Source organism: Erpetoichthys calabaricus, chromosome 6, assembly GCF_900747795.2.
Source record: "Erpetoichthys calabaricus chromosome 6, fErpCal1.3, whole genome shotgun sequence".
NCBI lineage: Eukaryota > Metazoa > Chordata > Cladistia > Polypteriformes > Polypteridae > Erpetoichthys > Erpetoichthys calabaricus.
Window position 1 is genome coordinate 129839873 of NC_041399.2, and position 27542 is coordinate 129867414.

Genomic DNA, 27542 nt, shown 5'->3' on the forward strand with positions numbered 1-27542 from the left:
ATGCAATGCATTTTATCAGTACATGCAACAAACATCTGGCAATGGATATGTGTATAACATAATGTACAATGAGCATGGCATGAGTGACATCATAACTATTGTAGACTGCAGTTATACTCTGTTGAATTTACATTAATTAGATGACACTTTGTACTTAAATCTAAGTGCCAGACCAGTTAGTTATTATGAAGAACTGTCTTTGCCATATTTAATTAACTACCTGTACTATATGCATTTCTTATCTTCCATATATCAGTACAAAGTATATGTATGAGAGCTGAGTTCTTTGTTGATGTATTTTAATGATATGTTGTGGTCGCTCCTTAAAACCTGCTAACAAACCAAGTTTACCTCTTGGGACAATAAACATGAATTTAAAAATTTTCTTGTGAATTGAATTTTTCTCTATAATAATGTCTAAAGTTTTTGTATCTAATAATGATCATTATAAAAATAAAGGAATAACCCAGTTTATTTCAGTTCTGGAAATGACTGGGAAAGAAGGTTATTTGTATTGTTACTTGTATAATCTTGTTGCTGTGGAATGTTAATCACATCTTGACATTTCCTATTTTTAAGAAATAAAAATGCACAAATTAACAAATGCTGAAGAGATTGTATAATTTTTTTTACTGCATATTTAACAACACCTTTCTGGGGACCAAAATTATGTCTGTGCAACCAAGTCCATCAACTAGATTTAACTAATATTCGTACTCTACAAAAGGCAACAGAAATGCCAGAGTCACAAGGCAATGTGATGTCCATCTTTGTTGTTTTGTCAAATATCTCACCACACCTTGACCTCTGCACACCCCCTTTAACATTCTCATTACTTTAAAGGTAGGAATGATGCTTTTGCTGCTAATGGTGCATGGAAAAGTTGTTTGATTTCAAAGCTTTCTTGGATAATTTCTACTCTCTCTTGCTTTTTTGAAATTTAAGCTCTTTATCTTTTTTCTTGATCAGTAGCCAGTACAATGAAGTGCAAACAAAACGGTAGTCAACAGGTAACTAACTATCTTGGAGCCATATTCACGTGAGAATGTTTTCATCATTAAGTAGCTATCATTTAAAATATTTCTAAAAGAAAACATATGTGGAATAAAGGGGTTATAATCCTACAAATAATTCCCTTATATTTCTAGAAAATGTAAACATTCTGTATTAACTGGTAATGATTTTTGACAAAACCAAATTACAACATATAAAGTCTATAAAGACTAATTAGATGGCATGCTGCTTTAATCATTTTAGTCACAATATTTTGTTTCTTTTACAAAATGAGCTGTCAGCCACTGAATATCTCCAGAAGTAGGATTTTCCAATTTAACTTACAATACATGAATACATTTTATTATAATGAAACAAAATAATTCATTTTGAATACTTACAATAAGGACAACCATATACTTCAATCCTGAGTCCAATCTGTCCTTCTCCATTCCAGTCTAGAGGTACAAAGCGAAGGTAACGTGCAACCACTGAATGTTGCAAGTCATAGCGGACCACGCTTTCAGTATTGGTGTTGCCTGCAAAAGCCTAGAAAATAATCAAAATATAAAATAAACTGATCTGTTACATTTAGAGCATTACCAAGCATCACCATGACATTCAAACCTTTTAGATACTAGTAACACCACATATGCTAAATATGAAAAAAGAATGCTGTTACATTTTACTTATTCACAATCTTCATTTGTTATAAACATCTTAAAAATATTTTATCACTTAATCTTCTTTTACCAATGCATTACTTACACTGTTTAAATATAATGCTTCTAAAGAGCCCCAATAAGGGCAAAACGTGTCGTGTACTCTTTGTATTGTTTGGCAGATACTATATCACACACACACACATTATATCTACTCTATATATATAAAATCCTAAGCCTAAAAGTGCAACAATTTTATGTGACTTTTTATGTGACATTTTTTTGTCACGCTTTAAATCGGGCTTATTTTAAAACCTACATATATATGTTTGGTATCATTCTTTTCAGAGTTTATTGAACTTTAATGTGATGTTGTTAGATTATCAGATTCTAATTCCGTTTTTAAATTATAAACTAAAAAATATCAAGAACTCACATCCTGCAAGACGAGCAATTTTTAGCCAACAGATTTAACCACGGCCAAGGCCAGAAATAAAAAATAAAGAGTAGATGACAAAGACAGCTGCTGTACAGGCTTTTAAATGTTCAAAGAGCCGGCAGCAGCAAGCCAGCAGCTGATCGAGCAAAGAGGAGGTAAAAAAAAAACTATGTTTGTTTTCCATTGTATCACCATTTAAGAGGGGGTTTCAGAGGAGCAACCACGTCTTCTTGGGGTGCGTTCAACCCCCTCTTCACAACATGAGCAGCAGAGATGCAAAGTGGCTGGGGCGTAGCGCAGGCAAAGGGGGTTGGCGAGCAACGCGAGCAGGGGCAAGCCTCCTAGTATATACTGTACATAAATAAAAATTGATTATTATTACTTAAGAGTAGCCATTGCCTTGCAAGACTTCCTGGACATGACAAAAACGTCTCAGATGTGCTTAAACCTAAATAATCCTTAGTTCCTAGGACAAATGAGAAACAGATTTATTAACAGACTCCAAAAAAGGACCATAAAAGACAAACAAATCTTGAAAAAAATGATGAAGGTGCTGTAAGAAGTGCTGCTTCTCAATAAATACAAGATTGGGCCAATACCCCAGCTGCATAATTAGGTGGCCCTGCCTCCTTAGGCTCTGCATAAAGGAGACAGGACAGATCACATGTAAAATTACTAGCTAAAATATCTATATAATACAAAGTTAAAAGATACAACAATGACTAAACAAAATGAATAGCATATAATGAAAAATAATATTTGAACAAAAACATAAGGATTAAATAAACAAAAAACATGCTTGAGCCTGGTAAGAGACCCTTAGACATGTTTTTCTTTGCATCCAGCCAGAGCTGAGTCAGGGCATTTTTTGATCCCTTGGTGTCTCTTGTTTATCTTCAGTTTTAGTCTTTACATGTCTGACATTTGCTTTTGTTTTCCATTTTGTAACATATCTCAGGATTTTTATACAGTACTATTATTTTCTAATTTGGATTTTGACTTTCAGCTAGATTATGACTATGTACGTGCCTAATGTTAGTATTATTTGCCAGTTTACCTGTGTCGGACTATGACCTTGCCTGTCTTGTTTTACTGCTGACTACAGCCTTTAGCTCCTCCTTTGACTCCATGTGCCATGGAAGAAGGAATTACATCAAGTAAACCACCCCTTAACTTTTGCCTGCCACTGTTGCTGCTTCAGTGGTCACATTGCTTTCTGAGATTTCAAATAGCTGCCCACTTAAAGATTTCATGACCTCCAAAGGCTATTCCTGACCAGCATCATGTTGCCAATGCAGATAACACCCTCAGTCTATTTTAGAGATGCCTTAGTCCCAAAAAGCAGGGAAGAAACTTGTGCCTGTCTGATATCAAGTAATATACCTCTGACTAGATGGTATACTCTAGGGCCACACATATCTAATAATAAAGGGCGTACACTCTGACACATTTTGGGATATGAAAAACACTACTCTGTGACTCCTGGTATACACAACAGACCTTATTTTTCATTGAGTGGCTTACCAAAGTTTCAGTGCGTTCTCCCATCCTAGTAACTAGGCTTATTATGCACTGTATGAAATCATAAAAATGAAAAAGCCAGAACCAGTTTAACACTAGAATCCCTGAAACCTACGAAAAAACTCATAATCCCGGACCACCTTAAATTCCTTCTCACATCTCCATTAGCATCTTTTGTTTTGTAAATGTGTTGATCAGCACAAGCAGCAAGCTGCCTGCTATCCCATCACCCCACCGTCGCCAGCTCAACGCGGGCAAAAAGTTCTCCCAGCCCAAGGCTCTTTATCTGTGTGTGAGGTGCCTGGAATTGTATAGGGTAAATAATACATTGTTATTTGGAAGACAAGCATTTCATGTGCATTCTGTGTCTACAACGATCTATGTACTGTAAATGTAGGATGACAGGAAATGTGAGGCAAGAAATGTTGAACACATACCTAAAATAGAAACTTTTTCATGTTATAGTACTAATGACAAAAATTTTGACATGCAGTGTATAATGTGTCAAGACTGAAGTCCAAATATCAAATAAACACTTTCAGAAAAGGTACATGTACTAACAAAATACATGTGCTTTTATTCAAAAACGTAACCAAAGAAAAAGATATGTACATGTTGACAAAGTACATGTGCAATGCCACTTCAGTACGTGAATGACTTTAGCTGCAGGTGGAAGCTCCTGTCGCACTTTACACAACTGTTGTTACGGTTCTGCCTTTGTCCAGAAACGGTTTCATAAGCTTTATGATCTTAGTCTTGGAAAGTCTTTCTCTCGTGGGTCGACTGGGATCTTTTCCTGATTAAGGAGTGACATTACACATGTACTTTGTCAGCATGCCCATATTGATCAAACACAGGAAGCTTCCTACGCTGTATGTAGTAAATAAATATAGGTAAACAACATTCAATGTGGCTTTTATATAAGTAACATATAAATGTTTTTCATATAAAAACCATCGTAATACATAATCACAAGTTGAACGTTGCACGATACCTTGGTGAGCTCGGCATGCCCTGCTGTTTCATTGAAGGACATGCATGTGTCAGATTCACTGGCAGGATGATGCCCGACCTGTTGCTGCATCCAAACGGTGCCATCTTTTGCTTTTACGCCTGGTGCAACTGAATTGTTCTTACAGTTAGGTCCATAAATATTTGTACAGAGACAACATTTTTCTAATTTTGGTTCTGTACATTACCACAATGAATTTTAAATGAAACAACTCAGATGCAGTTGAAGTGCAGACTTTCAACTTTAATTCAGTGGGGTGAACAAAATGATTGCATAAAAATGTGAGGCAACTAAAACATTTTTTTAACTTCTTGAGTATCAGTCAGCAGTTCTTACTGCTGCACCACCCAAGCGGTTGTGTCAGCATTGTACCCTAACCCAATTTCTTTTTCTTTGATTATATTCTTGAATAAAAGCGCACTTGTTTTGTTATACGTGCAACTTTTGTGAAAGTGTTTATTTGATATTTGTTCTTTAGTTTTCACACATTATACATCCATCCATCCATCCATTGTCTCCCGCTTATCCGAGGTCGGGTCGCGGGGGCAGCAGCTTGAGCAGAGATGCCCAGACTTCCCTCTCCCCGGCCACTTCTTCTAGCTCTTCCGGGAGAATCCCAAGGCGTTCCCAGGCCAGTCGAGAGACATAGTCCCTCCAGCGTGTCCTGGGTCTTCCCCGGGGCCTCCTCCCGGTTGGACGTGCCTGGAACACCTCACCAGGGAGGTGTCCAGGAGGCATCCTGATCAGATGCCCGAGCCACCTCATCTGACTCCTCTCGATGTGGAGGAGCAGCGGCTCTACTCTGAGCCCCTCCCGGATGACTGAGCTTCTCACCCTATCTTTAAGGGAAAGCCCAGACACCCTGCGGAGGAAACTCATTTCAGCCGCTTGTCTTCGCGATCTCGTTCTTTCGGTCACTACCCATAGCTCATGACCATAGGTGAGGGTAGGAACATAGATCGACTGGTAAATTGAGAGCTTCGCCTTGCGGCTCAGCTCCTTTTTCACCACGACAGACCGATGCAACGCCCGCATTACTGCGGATGCCGCACCGATCCGCCTGTCGATCTCACGCTCCATTCTTCCCTCACTCGTGAACAAGACCCCGAGATACTTGAACTCCTCCACTTGGGGCAGGATCTCGCTACCAACCCTGAGAGGGCACTCCACCCTTTTCCGGTTGAGGACCATGGTCTCGGATTTGGAGGTGCTGATTCTCATCCCAGCCGCTTCACACTCGGCTGCGAACCGATTCAGAGAGAGCTGACGATCACGGCCTGATGAAGCAAACAGGACAACATCATCTGCAAAAAAGCAGTGACCCAATCCTGAGCCCACCAAACCGGACCCCCTCAACACCCTGGCTGCGCCTAGAAATTCTGTCCATAAAAGTTATGAACAGAATCGGTGACAAAGGGCAGCCCTGGCGGAGTCCAACTCTCACTGGAAACGGGTTCGACTTACTGCCGGCAATGCGGACCAAGCTCTGGCACTGATCGTACAGGGACTGAACAGCCCTTATCAGGGGGGCCGGTACCCCATACTCTCGGAGTACCCCCCACAGGATTCCCCAAGGGACACGGTCGAATGCCTTTTCTAAGTCTCTGTAGTTGGAACACACCCTCCGATCCCCCTTCTTAAAGAGGGGGACCACCACCCCGGTCTGCCAATCCAGAGGCACTGTCCCTGATGTCCATGCGATGTTGCAGAGGCGTGTCAGCCAAGACAGTCCTACAACATCCAGAGCCTTGAGGAACTCCGGGCAGATCTCATCCACCCCCGGGGCCCTGCCACCAAGGAGTTTTTTGACCACCTCGGTGACCTCAGTCCCAGAGATGGGGGAGCCCACCTCTGAGTCCCCAGGCTCTGCTTCCTCATTGGAAGGCATGTTAATGGGATTGAGGAGGTCTTCGAAGTATTCCCCCCACCGACCCACAACGTCCCGAGTCGAGGTCAGCAGCGCACCATCCCCACCATATACAGTGTTGACACTGCACTGCTTCCCCTTCCTGAGACGCCGGATGGTGGACCAGAATCTCCTCGAAGCCGTCCGAAAGTCATTCTCCATGGCCTCCCCAAACTCCTCCCACGCCCGAGTTTTTGCCTCAGCAACCACCAAAGCCGCATTCCGCTTGGCCTGCCGGTACCTATCAGCTGCCTCCGGGGTCCCACAGGACAAAAGGGTCCCGTAGGACTCCTTCTTCAGCTTGACGGCATCCTTCACCGCCGGTGTCCACCAGCGGGTTCGGGGATTGCCGCCACGACAGGCACCGACCACCTTACGGCCACAGCTCCGGTCAGCTGCCCTCAACAATAGAGGCACGGAACATGGCCCATTCGGACTCAATGTCCCCCACCTCCCTCGGGATGTGGTCGAAGTTCTGCCGGAGGTGGGAGTTGAAGCTACTTCTGACAGGGGGCTCTGCCAGACGTTCCCAGCAGACCCTCACAACACGTTTGGGCCTACCACGCCTGACCGGCATCCTCCCCCACCATCGAAGCCAACTCACCACCAGGTGGTGACCAGTTGACAGCTCCGCCCCTCTCTTCACCCGAGTGTCCAAGACATGTGGCCGCAAGTCCGACGACACGACCACAAAGTCGATCATCGAACTGAGGCCTAGGGTGTCCTGGTGCCAAGTGCACATATGAACACCCCTATGCTTGAACATGGTGTTCGTTATGGACAATCCGTGACGAGCACAGAAGTCCAATAACAAAACACCGCTCGGGTTCAGATCGGGGGGGCCATTCCTCCCAATCACGCCCTTCCAGGTCTCACTGTCATTGCCCACGTGAGCATTGAAGTCTCCCAGCAGAACGAGGGAGTCCCCAGAAGGTATGCCCTCTAGCACCCCCCTCCAGGGACTCCAAAAAGGGTGGGTACTCCGAACTGCTGTTCGGTGCATACGCACAAACAACAGTTAGGGACCCGTCCCCCCACCCGAAGGCGAAGGGAGGCTACCCTCTCGTCCACCGGGGTAAACCCCAATGTACAGGCTCCAAGTTGGGGGGCAATAAGTATACCCACACCTGCTCGGCGCCTCTCACCGGGGGCAACTCCAGAGTGGTAGAGAGTCCAGCCCCTCTCAAGGAGATTGGTTCCAGAGTCCAAGCTGTGCGTCGAGGTGAGCCCGACTATATCTAGCCGGAACCTCTCAACTTCGCGCACTAGCTCAGGCTCCTTCCCCTTCAGAGAGGTGACATTCCACGTCCCAAGAGCCAGTTTCTGTAGCCGAGGATTGGACCGCCAAGGTCCCCCGCCTTCGGCCACCACCCAACTCACACTGCACCCGACCTCCTTGGCCCAAAATTTTGTCATTAGTACTATAATATGAAAAAAGTTTCTGTTTTAGGTATGTGCTCAACATTCCTTGCCTAGCATTTCCCCTCATCCTAAATTTACATAGATCGTTGTAGACACGGAAAACACATATGAAATGCATGTGTTCCAAATAATGATATATTATTTACCCTATACAATTCCAGGCACCTCACATACAGATAAAATGCCTTGAGCTGGGCAAACTTTTTGCTCGAGTTGAGCTGCGGCAGTGGGGGGATGGAATAGTAGGGTGCTTGTGCTGATCGACACATTTACAAAACAAAAGAAGCTAAAGAAGTGTGAAGGAATTTAAGTGGTCCGGGATTACAAGTTTTTTCATAGGCTTCAGGGATTCTAGCGTTAATTATTCACATCTGTGGTTTTCTTCTCCACTTATTGATAACATACTAGTATTTCATCATTTATATGGGCAAATAAACATTTGTAGCGGCTGGCTGAAGAATAGTTTATGGTTTATATGCACTGAATGTCACAGTATCTTTGTACATGGCTGCTATATGGTTTATGCACTGAATGTCACACAATCTTTGTGCATGGCTACTACATGTAGTGTGCACTTTGAAATGAAATGACAAGGTTAATCTTCAACAGAGTGCTTGGGCACTTTCTAAGCCTCCTCCCTAATATGCATATTTTTTCTGCTACAAGACAAAATAAAGAAAAATGTCAGATTTAGAAAACTCATAGTGGATTACTGGACTAGCCTTATTGATTAATCTTGCATGTCACCTGAGCACACTAAATATTGAACTACATAGTAGTGTAGAACATCCAGCTTATGTATTGTACAGGATCCAAGCATTCCAAATCAGCATCAAAACATTGTGCCTGCCTGATAAAGGATCTTTCCAAAACTGAAAGTAATGACCACAGATAATTCAGAACTGAAGACGCACTTCAGTCACAGCAACTTCGTGGAAATGATTTCTGAACTTGACAGTCTGTTTAATGTAAACTGTGTCCTCTTTGCCTTGAACGATTACTGAGCTCTGCCCTGCTCAATTGGGAAGTGAAACTGTTGAGCTGCAGATGAATGACATTCTGAAACATGAACTCAGAACAGCTACTGAACACTTCTACAGTCTGTTCTACAAAACATAATGTTCTAATATAACTCTGTGTGTACAAGAGGCAGTGTCATTTTCTGTTTGTATACTTAATTATGAATGCACATTTTCCATAATAAACATGATAATGACAAAATATAGGAACAGAGTGACAAATGAACATCTGGCCTGACTAACAAGAATCAGTACGGCAGACTAAAAATATATTATGACTGTCAAGGAGATGCATGCATATGTCTACTCATGTCACCATTAAGGTAGGCCTATTTCAATTTTAACTGGTGTTGGCTGCTACATTAGCATGTTATATTGCATTTTGATAGACATGTGTAAGCCAAATATTTTGTGGTGGGAACAAAACAAAAGCTGACAAGTCTGGTAAATGTCATTTTCGTTGATTTGTGCAGCATGGCTCAATATTTCATTCTGGCCTGTCTAAGTGGCTCCTGTGAAAATTACTGGGAGGACAACTGCTATACAGGCTAATGTTCCTCAGGGACACCCATACTTAAGACCACAAATCAAATTGAAGAGCAAAGATTTATGTACAGACTTGGATGACGGCCACTGAATATAAAATAGCCATTCACAACTAGGAGTGGGCTTTTTAGTAGGAAAAAAGAATCCATTAAAGAGTATGGAATATTCATTTCAAAAACAGTTTTATATGTCCTATGCCAAATAAACAGTATGTCTCTGATGAGTACATTAACAAACTTATTTTTAAATTACTCTACAAGAAAACAAAAAGTATTACAATCGTGTACTACAAAGTGTTTTTAAGATGCAGTGTTCATTCCTCATCTTATGCAAGTCAATAATAATTGCTACATAAATACAAAGTACCATGATCGTGCTGAAGCCTGGTTCTGACAAAACTTAAGCCATTCTTAGATTACCTCTTGAGATTCTTTCTTTGTACAGTTTTCATGTTCTTCCCATTGTTACATGTTCTGATTTCATTGCTCTGCCGAAAGACATATTTTTAGATTAATTTTGTTCTTAAAGCTTAGGGTGGGTAAATGAATGTACCATTTAATAAAGTAGTGCCCAATCAAGACTTTGCCGTCCATTCTATGCCAATTAGGAGTGTTCAGTTCATGTAGCAGACACAGAAGGTGCATGCAATCTCCAAAGAAATTGTAACCAGGTTGGGAACTTGTATATGTTCACTACTATACCTCCTATCAATGCTGTGGAAAAATATTTTAAGAAATAAAGGATATTTTTCTTCTTTAGACTAGAGTGCATATAGTTGATAAGCAACTGTTTCCAACCAAGATCTGTTGTCCTTTCTTGCAATACATCTCAACCAAGTGTTAATGATGAATGATACCAAAAAATGTTGCATTGTAAGGAGCTAAGAGAACCCTGTTACAAAGGCAGGAATGGGATCCAGTTAAATGGCTGTGTTGTTCTGGTTACCACTCCATGAAAACAATATAGTAGCTCTTGATGATGTGTAGAAGAAAGTGACCAAGTGCTTCCTGGGTCTGGTGGTATGTCCCCTACTTTGACAGGTTAAGGGAATTAAACCAATTAAGTATTTAGAATAGAAGGCTGCATAAAATTCTCCAAGGTATAGATAAAGCTGATCTATCAAAATTCTTTTGATTAAGTAGTGAAATCACATACTCATGCTTACTGGTTGAAATTATTGGTAGGTGCCTTTAGGCAAAATCCAGGAAGCCCTTCCTATCATAGAAAGTTATAGGAACCTTAAAAATACAGCTAAGTTATGTAGTATAAGCAAGAATCTTGACAAGCTTTAAAAAATACAGTAAACAAATGAGCTTGACATACTGAGTGGCCAGCTCTCATCCATAAAACTTTTTAAGTTGTGATATTGTTTATTTTTATATTAGCACATTCTGTCTCTTAGATACACCTTTTCCTTGGATATCCCCTTTGCTGCTCTTGCTTAGGAGTAAGAAATCATCACTGCAAAGCAAATGTAATAAGAACATAAGACATTCGACAGAGGAGCAGAGATCATTCAGTCCATCAAACTTGTTTGTTTAGCTAATGGTTAAGCTGTCACAATATATTATCCAGATACTTCTTAAGAGGCTGCCCAGGTTTGTGTTTTGGTAGTTTGTTCCAAATTCCCACACCTTTTTGGGTAAAGAAGTGCTTACTGGATTCATCTTAAAATGACTTCCCCTTAATTACCACTGGCATTCCTTGTGTACATGACTCACCATTTACTCAAAGGAATTTGGTTGGGTCTCATTTATTGATGTTTTTGAGAATTTTGAAGACCTAGATTAGGTACCATATAGCCTATTCCTCTCAAGATTAAACTATAGAAGTTCTTTAAATAAATAATTCATAAATTGATTGATCAATAAATAAATGCATAAACTGATTGATCTATATCTATCTTTCTATATATATATATATATATATATATATATATATATATATATATATATATATATATATATATATATATATATACTAGCAAAATACCCGCGCTTCGCAGCAGAGAAGTAGTGTGTTAAAGAGGTTATGTAAACATATATTGTGGGGAATAGCCCGGACACAGACAGGTAGACATGATGTTTCTTCACCACACACGTTTATTTACAACTATTTACAAGAATAGTGAGCACAAACCCAGTGCTGCAGCACCAATCACCCCTCAAGTCCTGGCCACAACACATGCCTTCTCAGTCTCTCAGGTCCACCTCCACTCCTCTCCTCTCCACCAAGCTTCGTCCTCTTCCACCTGACTCTTGCCCCTGACTGGAGGGAGGCGGCCCCTTTTATATGCCCCGGATGGGCTCCAGGTGCATCCTAAGGGCTTCCGTAGCCACACCCCTGTGTGGCGGAAGCTCTGTCTGTATTTCCGGAAGTCCTCCGGGTATCCTCAATAGTCTTCCCCCCCAAAACTTCCGGGTGTGGCGGAAGTACTGAGGTCCACGGCTCCCAAGGCATTGGGGCGCCCCCAGGCGGTGACCACGGGCCCCTACAGGGTTGAGCTTCCAAGCTCTGTACCCGTGGTCCCCACAGCAACCAGGGAGGATGCCCCCTCATGTTCCGGAGGATCCACAAGCTCTCCTCTGGTCCTACTGGGCGTCCTGGCCGGGCATGAACGCCCGCCGGGGCACCACAGTATATATATGTATATATGTATATGTATATATATCTACATATACACATATCTACATATACATATATATACATTATATACATATATATATATATATATATATATACATATAGGGCGGCACGGTGGCGCAGTGGGTAGCGCTGCTGCCTCGCAGCTGGGAGACCTGGGGACCTGGGTTCACTTCCCGGATCCTCCCCTTCGTGGAGTTTGCATGTTCTCCTCGTGTCTGCGTGGGTTTCCTCTGGGGCGCTCCGGTTTCCTCCCACAGTCCAAAGACATGCAGGTTAGGTGGATTGGCGATTCTAAATTGGCCCTAGTGTGTGCTTGGTGTGTTTGTGTGTGTCCTGCGGTGGGTTGGCACCCTGCCCAGGATTGGTTCCTGCCTTGTGCCCTGTGTTGGCTGGGATTGGCTCCAGCAGACCCCCGTGACCCTGTGTTTGGATTCAGTGGGTTGGAAAATGGATGGATGGATGGATATATACATATACACATCCACATATATATACATATATATATATATATATATATACACATATCAACATATATATACACATACATATACACACATACATACACACACACATATACATATATACATATACACATACATACATAGTGCGTTGTAACACGGGCTGTGATTGTTACATGGGAGGGAGACGACAAATCACAGCTTCCCGCTTTCTAATCGGGCCTGTGATTGGTGCTTTGACTGATGCCCAGATCCCACAGTATCTCCCCTTAGGAGAGGCGGTTAGCGGTGAATAGCGGTGCTGCAAGTTTAGCTTTACACCTGTTTTTAAGACTTATTGACTGAAAGGGGCTTTCATGAAAAAACTTAGGGCTTTGCTACAGGATACACCCTCCACAAGTTAAGGAAGTAAAAATAAAGGTATATATTTCTGTTTTATTTAAATCTTTTAAGTTTGTATGCGGGCGGCATGGTGGCGCAGTGAAAGGTGCCAGTTAGGAGACCCGGTTCGCTTCCCTGCGTGGAGTTTGAAATGTTCTCCCCGTGTCTGTCTGGGTTTCCTCCGGGTACTCCGGTTTCCTCCCACAGTCCAAAGACATGCAGGTTAGGTGCATTGGCGATTCTAAATTGTCCGTGGTGTGTGGGTGTGTGTGGGTGTGTGCGCCCTGCAGTGGGCTGGCACCTTGCCCGAGGTTTGTTTACTGCCCTTGTGCCCTGTGTTGGCAGGGATTGCCCTCCTGTATTTAGGATATAGCGGGTTGGATAATGGATGGATGGACATCTGTATGCATAGCCCCATTTAACCCATTTTCGTTTTTTTTTCTTTCTTCAGTAATATTTCAGCAAACCCGGAGCTTGCCAGTTCAAATCCTGGTACTGACACCACTCTGTGACCCTGAGGAAGTCACTTCACCTGCCTGTGCCTGCAAAAAACAAAAGTAATGTAACAAATTGTACCTCAGATGTTGCAAGTTGCTGGAATAAAGGCATAAGTCAAATAGATAAATATGTATTATACACATAGGAACTATTCATTTATTTTCAGTTAAGTCATCTGCAGCAAACCTTTATAAATGAGGGTTTCTCCTTTTTAGAACAGTGCAAACTGCTTCTTCTTCATTGAGGTTTTCTCTTGGAGAGCTTTTTTTCATTTCATTGAAAATTAAAGCAGCAGCTGCCAAAATATGTAGCTTTCTTATTAATTTTTCAACATTGTGTAAAATAACTTTATAAAGTAACATAAAAGGTTTAAATACTGGTTATCCTTTTACACTAAAATATTACTAAAGAGATACAAAAAAAGTAAAATGCATATGTTGTTTTTCTTTAAGGAGATTAAATATTACTGAAGAAAGAAAAAAAAAAAACTAAAACAGCCAAATGGGGCTATGCATACAAACTTAAAAGGTTTAAATAAAACAGAAATATATACCTTTATTTTTACTTCCTTAACTTGTGGAGGGTGTATCCTGTAGCAAAGCCCTAACTTTTTTCGTGAAAGCCCGTTTCAGTCAATAAGTCTTAAAAACAGGTGTAAAGATATTGACAATAAGCTACGCAAACCCACCAAGACATGGAATCGTTTAAATCAAGGCGCTGCGCTACCTTCTTCCAGATCGGCCCCAAGGCGTTCATATTTTTCCAAAGCAGTTCTGGTCTCCATTGGCATCTGTAGCTGAGTCGAAAAACACCATCCCATACTATTAGTTAACGATTAACACATTTCTATAATCCAAATCTTATCATGGGATATATCATCTACTCTAAATTCTGCTCTGTACTTCTAAAATTTATATTTTTTATTTCTTACTATATTGAGGAATTGTTCTGTTCTGTGTACTGCATTGTATTGTATTGACCCCCTTCTTTTGACACCCACTGCACGCCCAACCTACCTGGAAAGGGGTCTCTCTTTGAACTGCCCTTTCCCAAGGTTTCTTCCATTTTTTCCCTACAAGGTTTTTTTGGGAGTTTTTCCTTGTCTTCTTAGAGAGTCAAGGCTAGGGGGCTGTCAAGAGGCAGGGCCTGTTAAAGCCCATTGCGGCACTTCCTGTGTGATTTTGGGCTATACAAAAATAAACTGTATTGTATTGTATTGTATTGTAAGCATACAATACAACTGATAATATGTTGCGCTTATTTATCTGGTGTACCGACATTTCTGCACGTTTAATGGCTGAAATCCAACGTGGTTTGTGCCCTTCAGAATGAAAACAGTTTGCATTTACCTTTTAATAAAAGGCGAGCTTTTAAGCCTGAGAAATCACCCCGTAAATGCACACGTTTAATTGCACATGTGTTAATATGTATGCTTACACACTGTTTCTTCTTCATTGAGGTTTTCTCTAGCATATAGATCGGGGGTAATTATATTCACGGCATTCGTAGTCTGAATCACAATCTGATTGTATGGGTGGTTACCTACCAGGTAACGCTTATGGTTGGCCAGCAAGTCAGCTAACATCAGCCACGGTGCCTTCAGTTGTGAGAAGCAGATTTTTTTTTTTTTTGTTCTTTATTTCGTCTTATACGATTTCTCGTATTAGAAATTTGTTAGTTTTCGCATACCCCTTGGGGTCAGAGCGCAGGGTCAGCCATTGTACAGCGCCCCTGGAGCAATTACAGGTTAAGGGTCTTGCTCAAGGGCCCAGCAGAGTAGGATCTCTTTTGGCAGTGACGGGGATTCGAACCGGCAACCTTCTGGATACCAACGCAGATCCTTAGCCTCAGAGCCACCACTCAATCACTCAATCAAAGTGATCACCACAGATCATAGAATGGTTGAAAATAGTTTACTGTCAAATAATGCAAAGAGTACGCGACGCGTGTTTCGCCCTAATTCTTGGCTTCACACTCACTGCACTCGCTTACGGTAATCGAACCTCGGACGTCAGCGCTAGAGGGGCTTTGCAGCGGTGAAGTATTGCTTTTAAATTTTAATTAAGAAGAAAAGAAACCTTTTTAAATTGACGAAAAATATACCAATAACAATTTGTTAAGGATCTGTTTTTTTGTGAAGCTGCCTTTACACAGCCTGTCCGCTGTTTTATAAACAAATGCCATATAAGGCCATCCTTTCTCTTTCACAGTCAGTTCACGTGATTACGTGGGAGGCGTGATGACGCGATACGCAACCCCGCCTCCCACGGCCAGCGAGCTGCAGTCCATTACTGTATATGGACAAAAAAGAGGGTTCCAGTTATGACTGTTACGCTTTGAGTTTCGAAATGAAACCTGCCTAACTTTTTGTAAGTAAGCTGTAAGGGAATGAGCCTGCCAAATTTCAGCCTTCCCACCTACACGGGAAGTTGGAGAATTACTGATGAGTGAGTGAGTGAGTGAGTGCTTTGCCTTTTATTAGTATATATATATATAATATATATATATAGACAGATATTACTTACACAACATTGTCTTAACATACACCAGAAAAAGAAATAAAGTGAGTCATAGTGAGGCATTATGCAGGCATATTGCTGTTAGTATAAAGCAGGCCCAGAGTGGCACTTCTTAACATCATTCTGCTGCAAAGTCTGTTGGCTATGCATATGCCGCTTTGTCCATAATGGCACTCAGATTTGTTTTAATTCTGTCTTTCACAATCTCCTACAGGGGGTCCAGAGTTTGTCCTTGACCGAGCCTGCCCTTTTAATTAATCCACTGTCATTGTTCCTCAGTCTAAAACAGGACCCGTATCTGGAAATACATCCTTGACACTTTGTCAACTTATTTTCTTTTAGCAACAACCTTCAATTATACAGGGATAACCTTTTTCCCCAAATCTTTATGTTCTCTCGTTTCTTACAATATATATTATATATGCACTAAATATATACATCACACACACATAGTTGTGGGCTGATTTACAATTGACCCGAGTCGAGGCCCATTCGTACTTACAGACAATGATCCCTTTAATTATTTTTACTTTCTTTTTACTGAGTAATAGATTCAGTTCCACTACACTACACAAACTTTCCCCCGTGAAGCATCGGCCGACCACTGTGAAGCACCAGTAAGTGAACGACAAGTTGTAACCAACATCGTGAGTACCAACACATGAATAACAAGTGGGGAGTGGTCCTCATGAAGTATCGATTTATCGGCATAGAACAACGTAGAATGCAAGAACAACATTTGGGGGCTGTTAGGCGTGTTTATTGCGGTTGGTGCTCGGGGAATGGTGTTGATGCTGGGATGCTATGAGAAATGAGACTCTCTGGTCTGATGAAACCAACATAAGCATCTTGTCTGGAGGAAACCAGGCAATACTCATCACCCTGCACAATACCCATCTCAGCAGTGAAGCACAGTGACAATATCATGACTGTGAGAGGTTTGTTTGTCAGTGGCAGACAAAGACATGGTTGAGGAAAACACTTAATGAAGCAAAGCACATAGATATTCACAGTGAAAACCTATTCAGGGTCACTGTGAACTAAACGTTCACTTTGACTATCATTCTTGACAATGACTATAACCACAAAGCAAAGATAACACAGTATATGTTTAGTGAAACCATTCTGGGAATGTCTTTGAGTTGCCCAGCCAGATCTTGGTCTTAAAACCCCAATCCAATATCTACTGCATATAGAGACTAAAAAATAGTTGCCTATTGACATTCTTAATCCAACCTGACAGAGCTTGAGAGGATCTGCAGAGAAGAATGGCAGACAATCAGCAAATTCAGATGTGTGAAGCTTGTTGTGTCCTAGTTTAAGAATCTAGGCTTGAATCACTGCCAAAGATTGCTCTTCAACTAAATATTTATTAAAGTGTTTAAATACTCGAGTCAGTGTGATATATTTCAATTTTTTTATCATAATTTTAAAAACAAATCCAAAATTCTGTTTTCTCGTTGTCATTCTAAGGTATCGAGAAATTGTTTCTTTATATGAAGAATAAATTAATTTAAATGATTTTATGCACAGGGCTACAATCATAGCAAAATGTGAAAAACTGAAGGCGTCTGATTTTTTCAGAATTCACTGCAGGCTAATAAAAGTTTACATTTTGCATGTTTAAATATCTTAGGAAAAAACTGAGGCAACCCCACTAAAAGTTTGCCATTTTTGTTGGACTTTTACACCTTATAACCTCAATATCTTCAGAAACAGAACATCGATATTGACTTTAGTTTTACTTTAAAGGAAATTGAAACAACTGCATATCAAAACACTGCCCATTTCATGTGTTTATGTTGACAACAATAATTATTGAGAATTTTTCATTAGGGATATTTAAAAGAACAAGATTTTTATGCTTGATACTCAATAACTTTTTAATGGTTGATAGCATCAAAACAAATAATAAGCAAGGATACAAATTATCTGTGTATATATTTCTCAGAAAAATTAACTTACATCAGATTTCAATAAAAAAAGGATATTTTTATCATGAACATTTGGTATATCTTCACACACCAATTACAAAATATCTGCCTCTGCTCTGAGCTCTTCCATTTACCTCACCAGCTGATAGTCAATGTAGATCACTCGTAATAAACAAAAAAGCATAAATATGCGCGTTTGAAAGTAAAATGATACAAAATTATATTACGCATATACATACACACATACATAGATGGATACGCACACAAAAATAACCAGCCAAAAGTCTAGACACACCCAGAAATTTTTCATGTTTTTGATACAAGTTAATCCTTAATTAGTTTTTAATTATTAATTTAAATGCTAATTTGGTCCAGATTTTGACTGGTAATGTGTATCTATGTATAAAATATATACGAGGGGGTACCCAAAAATAACCGGAATTGAAAAAAAAATTCTTTTAATAATTTTTATTACTGAAATTTTATTCTCCTTCAAAGTACTCTCCATTTGAATGAATGCACTTGTCCGAACAATTCTCCCACTGGAGGAAACATTTTTGGAATTGCTGAAGAGGGAACGTTGTCCAATGCCTGCAGTAAATTTTCTTGGACTTCCTCACAGTACAAAAGCTTTCCTTTGAGTTTTTTTTTCAGATGCGGGAACAAGAAAAAGTTAATACGGAGGAAGATCAAGGTGACATTTCTCCTTGTTTGAAATTGCACAAAACCACCCTTAGACCTGTGGTTTACTTAAAGCTTCCTTTTTAAAAGCAGTTTCAAGCATTCACTCCAGTTTCAGCAGCAGTTTTCCCTAAGAGAAGACAAAATTTAACGCAGACTCGCTGTTCTTTTACGGAATACCGTACAAACAATACAGAGCAACGCCACTTGGCAGACTGGCACTAGAATACTATAAGTATGCTACACTCAGCGGCAAAAATCGTAACTAAGTCTAAATTTCGCATCAGGTACAGATTCCGGATATTTTTGGGTACTCCCACGTATATATTAGATCTATATGTGAAAGTAGAGAGGTTCTTTTGCTTTGAAATGATAAGTGATATTTCAAAAGTCTTTTGGTAAATGCAAATATACATTCTTATAACAGCTGCTTCAATAAGCACCTTCACATCAGTCTGACGCACAGGGAGGTCATGTTTCAAAACTGTTAGGCTGAGAAATTTAGATAGCTGACTGGTGTGTGTGACAGTGCAGGTTGGTTTCACACTACTAGGTTGAATCTCGAAGAGCATCTTGAACATGCTACCCTCTGATAATGTACCCGAGGATGAACGAGCTGGATGAAGACACTCGCACAAAGCAAGGGGTAGGTGCATAAAGCTGCCATGTGCTTTTATTTAAAAACGACAACAAAGTGTCCCAAATTGCAGTGCTTTCTTCCATAAACAATCCAAATGAAACAGTGAATCATCTGTGCAATTAAAATTTCAGTACTTAAAACAAGAATAAAAACTTATCACAGTTATTAGGACCTTGTTCCATCGGACAAAGCCCAGCACAACTCCCCCTTACGTCTCCCCAGCTCATCATTGCTCACTCAGCTGGCGAGACCACCAGCACCCGTAGTCCTCTCCAACCTCAGAAAGCATTTCATAAGGTGACACATGAGAGGTTGGGCATCAAATTAAAAGAAGTGGGAGTTCATGGTGATGTTTTTAGATGGGTGCAGAATTGGCTCAGACACAGGGAAACAGAGGGTGATGGTGGCGAGGAACCATCTTCAGAATTGGCCGATGTTAAGAGTGTTGTTCCACAGCGGGGCAGTGCTAGGGCCGCTGGCTATTTTTAATATATATAAATGAATTAGATTGGAATATAAGCAACAAGCTGGTTAAGTTTGCAGATGATACCAAGATAGGTGGATTAGCAGCTAATTTGGAATTCATTATATCATTACAGAAGGATTTGGATAGCATACAGGCTTGGGCAGATTTGTGGCAGATATAATTTTAATGTCAATAAATTAAAGAATTACACATAGGAAGTAAAAATATTAGGTTTGAATACACAATGGGCGGTCGGAAAATCGAGAGTACACCTCATGAGAAGGATTTAGGAGTCCTAGTGGACTCTAAGCTATCGACTTCCCGACAGTGTTCAGAAGCCATTAAGAAGGCTAACAGAATGTTAGGCTATATAACACAATGTGTAGAATACAAGTCTAAGGAGGTTATGCTCAACCTTTATAATGCACTGGTGAGGCCTCAGCTTGAGTACTGTGTGCAGTTTTGGTCTCCAGGATACAAGAAGGACATAGCAGCACTAGAAAATGTCCAAGAGAAAAGTGACTAGCTGATTCAAGGCCTACAGGGGTTGAATTATGAGGAAAGATTAAAAGAGCTGAGACTATACAGTTTAAGCAAAAGAAGATTAAGAGGTGACATGATTGAAGTGTTTAAAATTATGAAGGGAATCAGTACAGTGGATCGAGACTGTTATTTTAAATGAGTTCATCATAGAACACGGGAGACACAGTTGGAAACTTTAATTAAGGGTAAATTTCGCACAAACATTAGGAAGTTTTTCTTTACACAAAGAACAATAGACACTTGGAATAAACTACCAAGTAGTGTGGTAGACAGTAAGACGTTGGGGACTTTCAAAACTCGATTTGATGTTTTTTTGGAAGAAATAAGTGGATAGGACTGGTGAGCTTTGTTGTGCTGAATGGCCTGTTCTTGTCTAGAGTGTCCTAATGTTCTAACCTCTGCCTCAAGCGGCTTTGGCCAGACCAATTGGGGTCGGTTGTTCTCCCATCTTCCTTCTTCCTAGAGAGGACTCCACCACGAATCACACCCACACCACAATAATAAATTAGTGGGAAACACTGTCCCTAGAGCACTGATCCTTTGCTCTTTTGTGGGGACATCCACCATGCTACGTTTCACACACACTGCTGACTCGTCCTGCCTCTCCAACCAATGCTGTTCTCATGGGCTCTTGTTTTTCTTCTGTTCCCCATTTCTGTCCAGTGCAGGTACCTTTTATGCTAATGCTCCCAATGCAGCACAGGTGCAAAACGTGACATGCCCTCCAATGAAGTAATGAGGCAACTGCCTGGCACGCTCAATCACACCATGTCTTCATGATCAAGCAGGCACCCCCCTAGCTGTCCTCCCAGCGAAGCTCACTCGCACCGCGATTACAGCCTGCACATTTGCAGGGTGGTGATTATTTATTTAAATCAGCACGAGTGCCACGGACCACTTATCACAGTGAGAGAGAATACTTTTCAGGGAAGACATAGCACTCATCTTAAGAAATAGCATAAAGGGTTAATAAATGTCCAGAAACCTGTTTCAGCATATCAGGAAACCAAGTAGAAGGCCAAGTGAACAACAAACAGAAGGACTGTCCAGGGACGTCAATATGCAAAATGAACTAGATAATTAAGAGATCAGCAGATGTCCTGGTAAACAACAATACTGGACAGATGTCACATAAACAGAGATTTCGAAGGGGAATAGCTGAAACGTAATTGATATGAAAAGAACTTATTTACTATGTTATCTGGTGTGAAAGCCTACGAACCAATTATAGTAAATTGCCAGGTGATATGTATGGCATTAGTCAGCACTGTCATGTAAATTCAATACTTTTTTGATCATTCTGCGACAGACTGCTGTGATGAATGCTTTCCTCTTCTGAATTAGCTGAGGAGTAAATTAAAGATACAATAGATAAGCTTTCTCATGGTCTGGTTTCAGATTTAAAGAGGTTTTTAATCAGACACTAGCAAAATACCCCGCGCTTCGCAGCAGAGAAGTAGTGTGTTAAAAGAGGTTATGTAAACATATATATATACATAAACATATATACATATATATATACATATCTACATATACACATATTTACATATACATATACAGTAATCCCTCGCTATATCGTGCTTCGCCCTTTCACGGCTTCACTCCATCGCGGATTTTATATGTAAAGCATATTTAAATATATATCGCGGATTTTTTTGCTGGTTCGCTGGATTTCTGCGGACAATGGGTCTTTTAATTTCTGGTACATTGCTTCCTCAGTTGGTTTGCCCAGTTGATTTCATACAAGGGACGCTATTGGCAGATGGCTGAGAAGCTACCCAACTTACTTTTCTCTCTCTCTCTCTTGCGCTGACTTTTCTCTGATCCTGACGTAGGGGGATTGAGCAGGGGGGCTGTTCGCACACACCTAGACTATACGGACGCTCGTCTAAAAATGCTGAAAGATTATCTTCACGTTGCTACCTTCTGTGCAGCTGCTTCCTGAAGCAACATGCTGCACGGTGCTTCGCATACTTAAAAGCTCGAAGGGCACGTATTGATTTTTGATTGAAAAACAAACTCTGTCTCTATCTCTCTCTCTCTTTCTCTGCTCCTGACGGAGGGGGTGTGAGCTGCCGCCTTCAACAGCTTTGTGCCGCGGTGCTTCACATACTTAAAAGCCAAACAGCCCTATTGATTTGTTTGCTTTCCTATCTCTTTCTGACAGGCTTTGCTCCTGACGCGCACTCCTTTGAAGAGGAAGATATGTTTGCATTCTTTTAATTGTGAGACGGAACTGTCATCTCTGTCTTGTCATGGAGCACAGTTTAAACTTTTGAAAAAGAGACAAATGTTTGTTTGCAGTGTTTGAATAACGTTCCTGTCTCTCTACAACCTCCTGTGTTTCTGCGCAAATCTGTGACCCAAGCATGACAATATAAAAATAACCATATAAACATATGGTTTCTACTTCGCGGATTTTCTTATTTCGCGGGTGGCTCTGGAACGCAACCCCCGCGATGGAGGAGGGATTACTGTATATACATATACACATCCACATATACATATATATATATACATATACAAATTTACATATCTACATATATATATACATATAAATATAGACATACATATATACATACATACATACATTCACATATATATATATATACTGTATATATACATATCTACTTATTGGCTCCTGTATTTAGGATATAGCGGGTTGGATAATGGATGGATGGACATTTGTATGCATAGTCCTATTTTCCCGTTTTCGTTTTTTTTCTTTCTTCAGTAATATTTCAGCAAACCCGGAGCTTGTCAGTTCAAATCCTGGTACTGACACCACTGTGTGACCCTGAGGAAGTCACTTCACCTGCCTGTGCTGCAAAAAACAAAAGTAATGTAACAATTGTACCTCAGATGTTGCAAGTTGCTGGAATAAAGGCATAAGTAAAATAGATAAATATGTATTATACACATAGGAAGTATTAAATTTATTTTCAGTCAAGTCATCTGCAGCAAACCTTTATAAATGAGGGTTTCTCCTTTTTAGATAGTGCAAACTGTTTCTTCTTCATTGAGGTTTTCTGTTGGAGAGCTTTTTTTCATTTCATTGAAAATTAAAGCAGCAGCTGCCAAAATATGTAGCATTCTTATTAATTTTTCAACATTGTGTAAAATAACTTTATAAAGTAACATAAAAGGTTTAAATACTGGTTATCCTTTTACACTAAAAATATTACTAAAGAGATACAAAAAAAGTAAAATGCAAATGTTCTTTTTCTTTAAGGAGATTTAATATTACTGAAGAAAGAAAAAAAAAACTAAAACAGCCAAATGGGGCTATGCATACAAACTTAAAAGGTTTAAATAAAACAGAAATATACACTTTTATTTTTACTTGCTTAACTTGTGGAGGGTGTATCCTATAGCAAAGCCCTAACTTTTTTTGTGAAAGCCCGTTTCAGTCAATAAGTCTTAAAAACAGGTGTAAAGATATTGACAATAAGCTACGCAAACCTACCAAGACATGGAATCGTTTAAATCAAGGCGCAAGTCGAAAAACACCATCCCATACTATTAGTTAACGGTTAACACATTTCTATATGTATTGTAAGCATACAATACAACTGATAATATGTTGTGCTTATTTATCTGGTGTACCGACATTTTTGCGCGTTTAACGGCTGAAATCCAACGTGGTTTGTGCCCTTCAGAATGAAAACAGTTTGCATTTACCTTTTTAATAAAAGGCGAGCTTTTAAGCCTGAGAAATCACCCCGTAAATGCACACGTTTAATTGCACATGTGTTAATATGTATGCTTACACAGTATTAAAAGACACTCAACAATTAACGTCATTTACCTTCGTTCCCACGTTTGAGTCGTGCTGTAAATCTCTTCCTTGTTTTCAGTTCACGTGATTACGTAGGAGGCGTGATGACGCGATACGTGACTCCCCCTCCTCCATTACAGTATATGGACAAAAAAGAGGTTCCAGTTATGACCATTACGTGTAGAATTTCAAAATGAAACCTGCCTAACTTTTGTAAGTAAGCTGTAAGGAATGAGCTGCCAAATTTCAGCCTTCCACCTACACGAGAAGTTGGACAATTAGTGATGAGTGAGTCAGTCAGTCAGTCAGTCAGTCAGTGAGTGAGTGAGTCAGTGAGGGCTTTACCTTTTATTAGTATAGATATATATATATATATATATACATATTACAATTGTTATAGTTCTCTTTGTATACCACGTTGTCAGTTCAGCACTCCGGTTGTAATATGACCAAGCCGTGCAAGCACACTCTTGAGAATGCAACGTATAGTTGTACAGGAGAAAAGCAATCTTGCCCCTCAAATCAATGGCAACCTTTTGTAGGTCTATGAACTTAATTTAAACTTTAGGTTTACACGGTGCTTTGTTTCCGACGTGCTGCGTTCAGTCAGTTCACGTGAGCCGCTCTCTTGTATGATGTTGCGATGTCCACGGCTTTATTTAATGTTAGCTAAGACCCGGCACTTAAAAGTTTCTCGCCTACAGCAATTTTAACTCCGTTACAAAAGTCATCCAAAGTCTCGTTTATAAGTCATGTCTTCTCATTAAACTTGTATCTCGCGAATATGGTATTGCAAACGGCAGCAGGAGCGTTTCTATAAACTTAATTTAAACTTACAGTTTACACCGTGCTTTGTTTCTGCAGTAGCGAAGTGATCACTCCTGCTGCGTTCAGTCAGTTCACGTGAGCCGCTCTCTTGTGTGATTTTGCGATGTCCACTGCTTTGTTTAATGTTAGCTAAGACCCGGCACTTCAAAGTTTCTCGCTACAGCAATTTTAACTCCGTTACAAAGTTATCCAAATCTCGTTTATACCTTGTGTCTTCTCATTAAACTTGTATCTTGCGAATATGGTATTGCAAACGGCAGCGGGAGCGTTTCTATAAACTTAATTTAAACTTACGGTTTACACCGTGCTTCGCTTCTTATTGTTTCGCTGCCTTCTCAATTGTTTAATGAATGTTTTCTTCAGCGCTCTTTGGGTACGTACTGCATTCACAGTCAGTTCACGTGATAACGTGGGAGGCGTGATGACGCGATACGCAACTCCGCCTCCCACGGCCAGCGAGCTGCAGTCCATTACAGTATATGGACAAAAAAGAGGTTCCAGTTATGACCGTTACGCTTTGAATTTCGAAATGAAACCTGCCTAACTTTTGTAAGTAAGCTGTGAGGAATGAGCCTGCCAAATTTCAGCCTTCCACCTACACGGGAAGTTGGAGAATTAGTGATGAGTCAGTCAGTCAGTCAGTCAGTGAGTCAGTGAGGGCTTTGCCTTTTATTAGTATAGATGTCCTAGTACCTTTCTTTAATTAATATGAAGATTTCTTCAATACTGGTGAAAGAGCTTCCTATCTCTGATTTGCAAACAGGTAATCAAATTGGTGACAAGTGAAGACCAACTTTCAAACACTTGCAATGGGATAATCCTGTAAAGTGACTGTCACATCACACTGCTTAGAGTAATTTATTTCCATTTTAGACCTAAACGTCTACACTTCTTACTAAATAACACGCCATCAATTAAAACAATGACATTCTCAGTTATCCACTGGAAAATGTGAATTAGCTGTTCAAAATATATGGGTGGGAGGGTTATTTGGTGTGTGGATGATGGGTTTGGGGTAAGGTTCATGTTAGTCAACTTCAACCAAAGAATAAAAGCATAGAATATGGAATTTTATCCAGGAAATTACAACATATATAGGATTTAATGCACGGACAACTACTATAGATTATGTTAGCTTTTAAGGTACAGTATACTGAGGCCCAGAGTGCAGGAGTACAGCAGCACAGGAGCTGCTGGAGAGAATTTTCAGCATGTTGTTACTGTAGACAAAGAGAAATCATTCCAGACTTATGGGGCTTAGCTAAAGTTAAACTCAATTGGGGGTCGCTGAAGTTGCTTCAAGCCATAAGATATACTGAGTGCAAAGCTGGGGTGAAGGCTCACTTTCTGGAGGAAAAGGTTGGAATCATGATACACAGCAAGAGAGACAAGAAGGGAGAAAGTGATTTGTGGTCCTGGAAAGGAGGGATGAGCTATATGACTTGGTACAAGCACATAAAACCAATACCAACAGGTGTCTGTTTAATTTCCTGTGTGAGTATTGAATTCTCCAAGCAGGACTATAATGTGAGTGTTCGGCTCCTTGTACCCTATTCTCTTTTGGGGGCTCCTTGAACCACACACCATCAATAGTCATGACCGGGATTAGTGTGGCAGATGAGGACAAAACACACCAAACAAGGGGATGATGAAAAGTGCTAGCGCTTTTATTATAAACAATCAAAATCCAAAGGTCCCAAGTGCAGTGCTCAAAAAAGTTTACTGAACTTTAAATAATCCATAAAAAAAAGTGTTCTGTGGAAGCTAAAATCTATAAGTAGAAAAATAAGTTAAAAATGAGGTTTGCAGCCCAGAGAGACATCAGTCAGCAGGTACAGACACCATTCTCTTTTGGCCCATGTCCCCTGCCACCAATCCCACGGCATCTGTGGGCAGCCACCTAGCCCAGCTCCACCACCCAGTGTGGGCACTCTGCACTTCCACCTCTGCCAATGGCTCCACCTGGTGATAGTACCCCGTGAGCATGATGATCGCTCCTGCTCCCAAAACGCTCAACGGGAGTGACCCACAGCCCCCTCCTGAGCAATGGCCACTCTCTCCTCCTTGGGGCTGTATTCCCATCCACCTGCTTCCACTCTGTTCACTGACTTGTTTTCTCTTTCTTTCTCCTGCCTGCTATTTCTCCTGTCTTTTAAACTCTGCTCTTTTCTTGACTCTGTTTTTCTCCTTTTGAACTTGCTCTCCCCTTTATAGGCTAGGGAGCGGTTGCAGGTGCGATGGCCTGATTGCCGCCCTGGGCTGATAATAAGGTGATCGGACAGTCAATGTGTTTCAACAAGGCAATGCACAGACAGCTTACTGCCTTGCACCAACCTGGAGACGGTGTGTCTTCCCGGCACATCACTCACATCTGCTCCACCCCCCAGCAGGAGCACATTCCATTATCAAAACAGACACTGTTTTTGAGCCGTGGACCCACTATACCACAGTGAGTAGGTGATACTAATTTAAGCAACATAAAACTATGTTTAAAAATGGCAAATTGGTTTTCAGCAGTATTATCCATACTTGAATGGATGGAATTAATAAAGAATAATACAAAAATACAACCCTAACAATGTTTTATAAATAAATCTAAATTAACTTTGTCTAGAGCAGGTTCTTCAGTGATGTTCATGGAGGCTGGGTA

At 40.6% G+C, this 27542-nt stretch overlaps 1 protein-coding gene across 1 annotated transcript in view; it reads right to left on the bottom strand.

Annotated features, from left to right (window-relative positions):
• cntnap2a (contactin associated protein 2a) overlaps window positions 1-27542 on the bottom strand; it is a 1161044-nt gene that overhangs the window by 553640 nt on the left and 579862 nt on the right. Inside the window, exon 4 of the mRNA XM_028803276.2 lies at window positions 1395-1542. Within this exon, the coding sequence (XP_028659109.1) occupies window positions 1395-1542 (148 nt within the window). The remainder of the gene's footprint in view (window positions 1-1394; window positions 1543-27542) is intronic.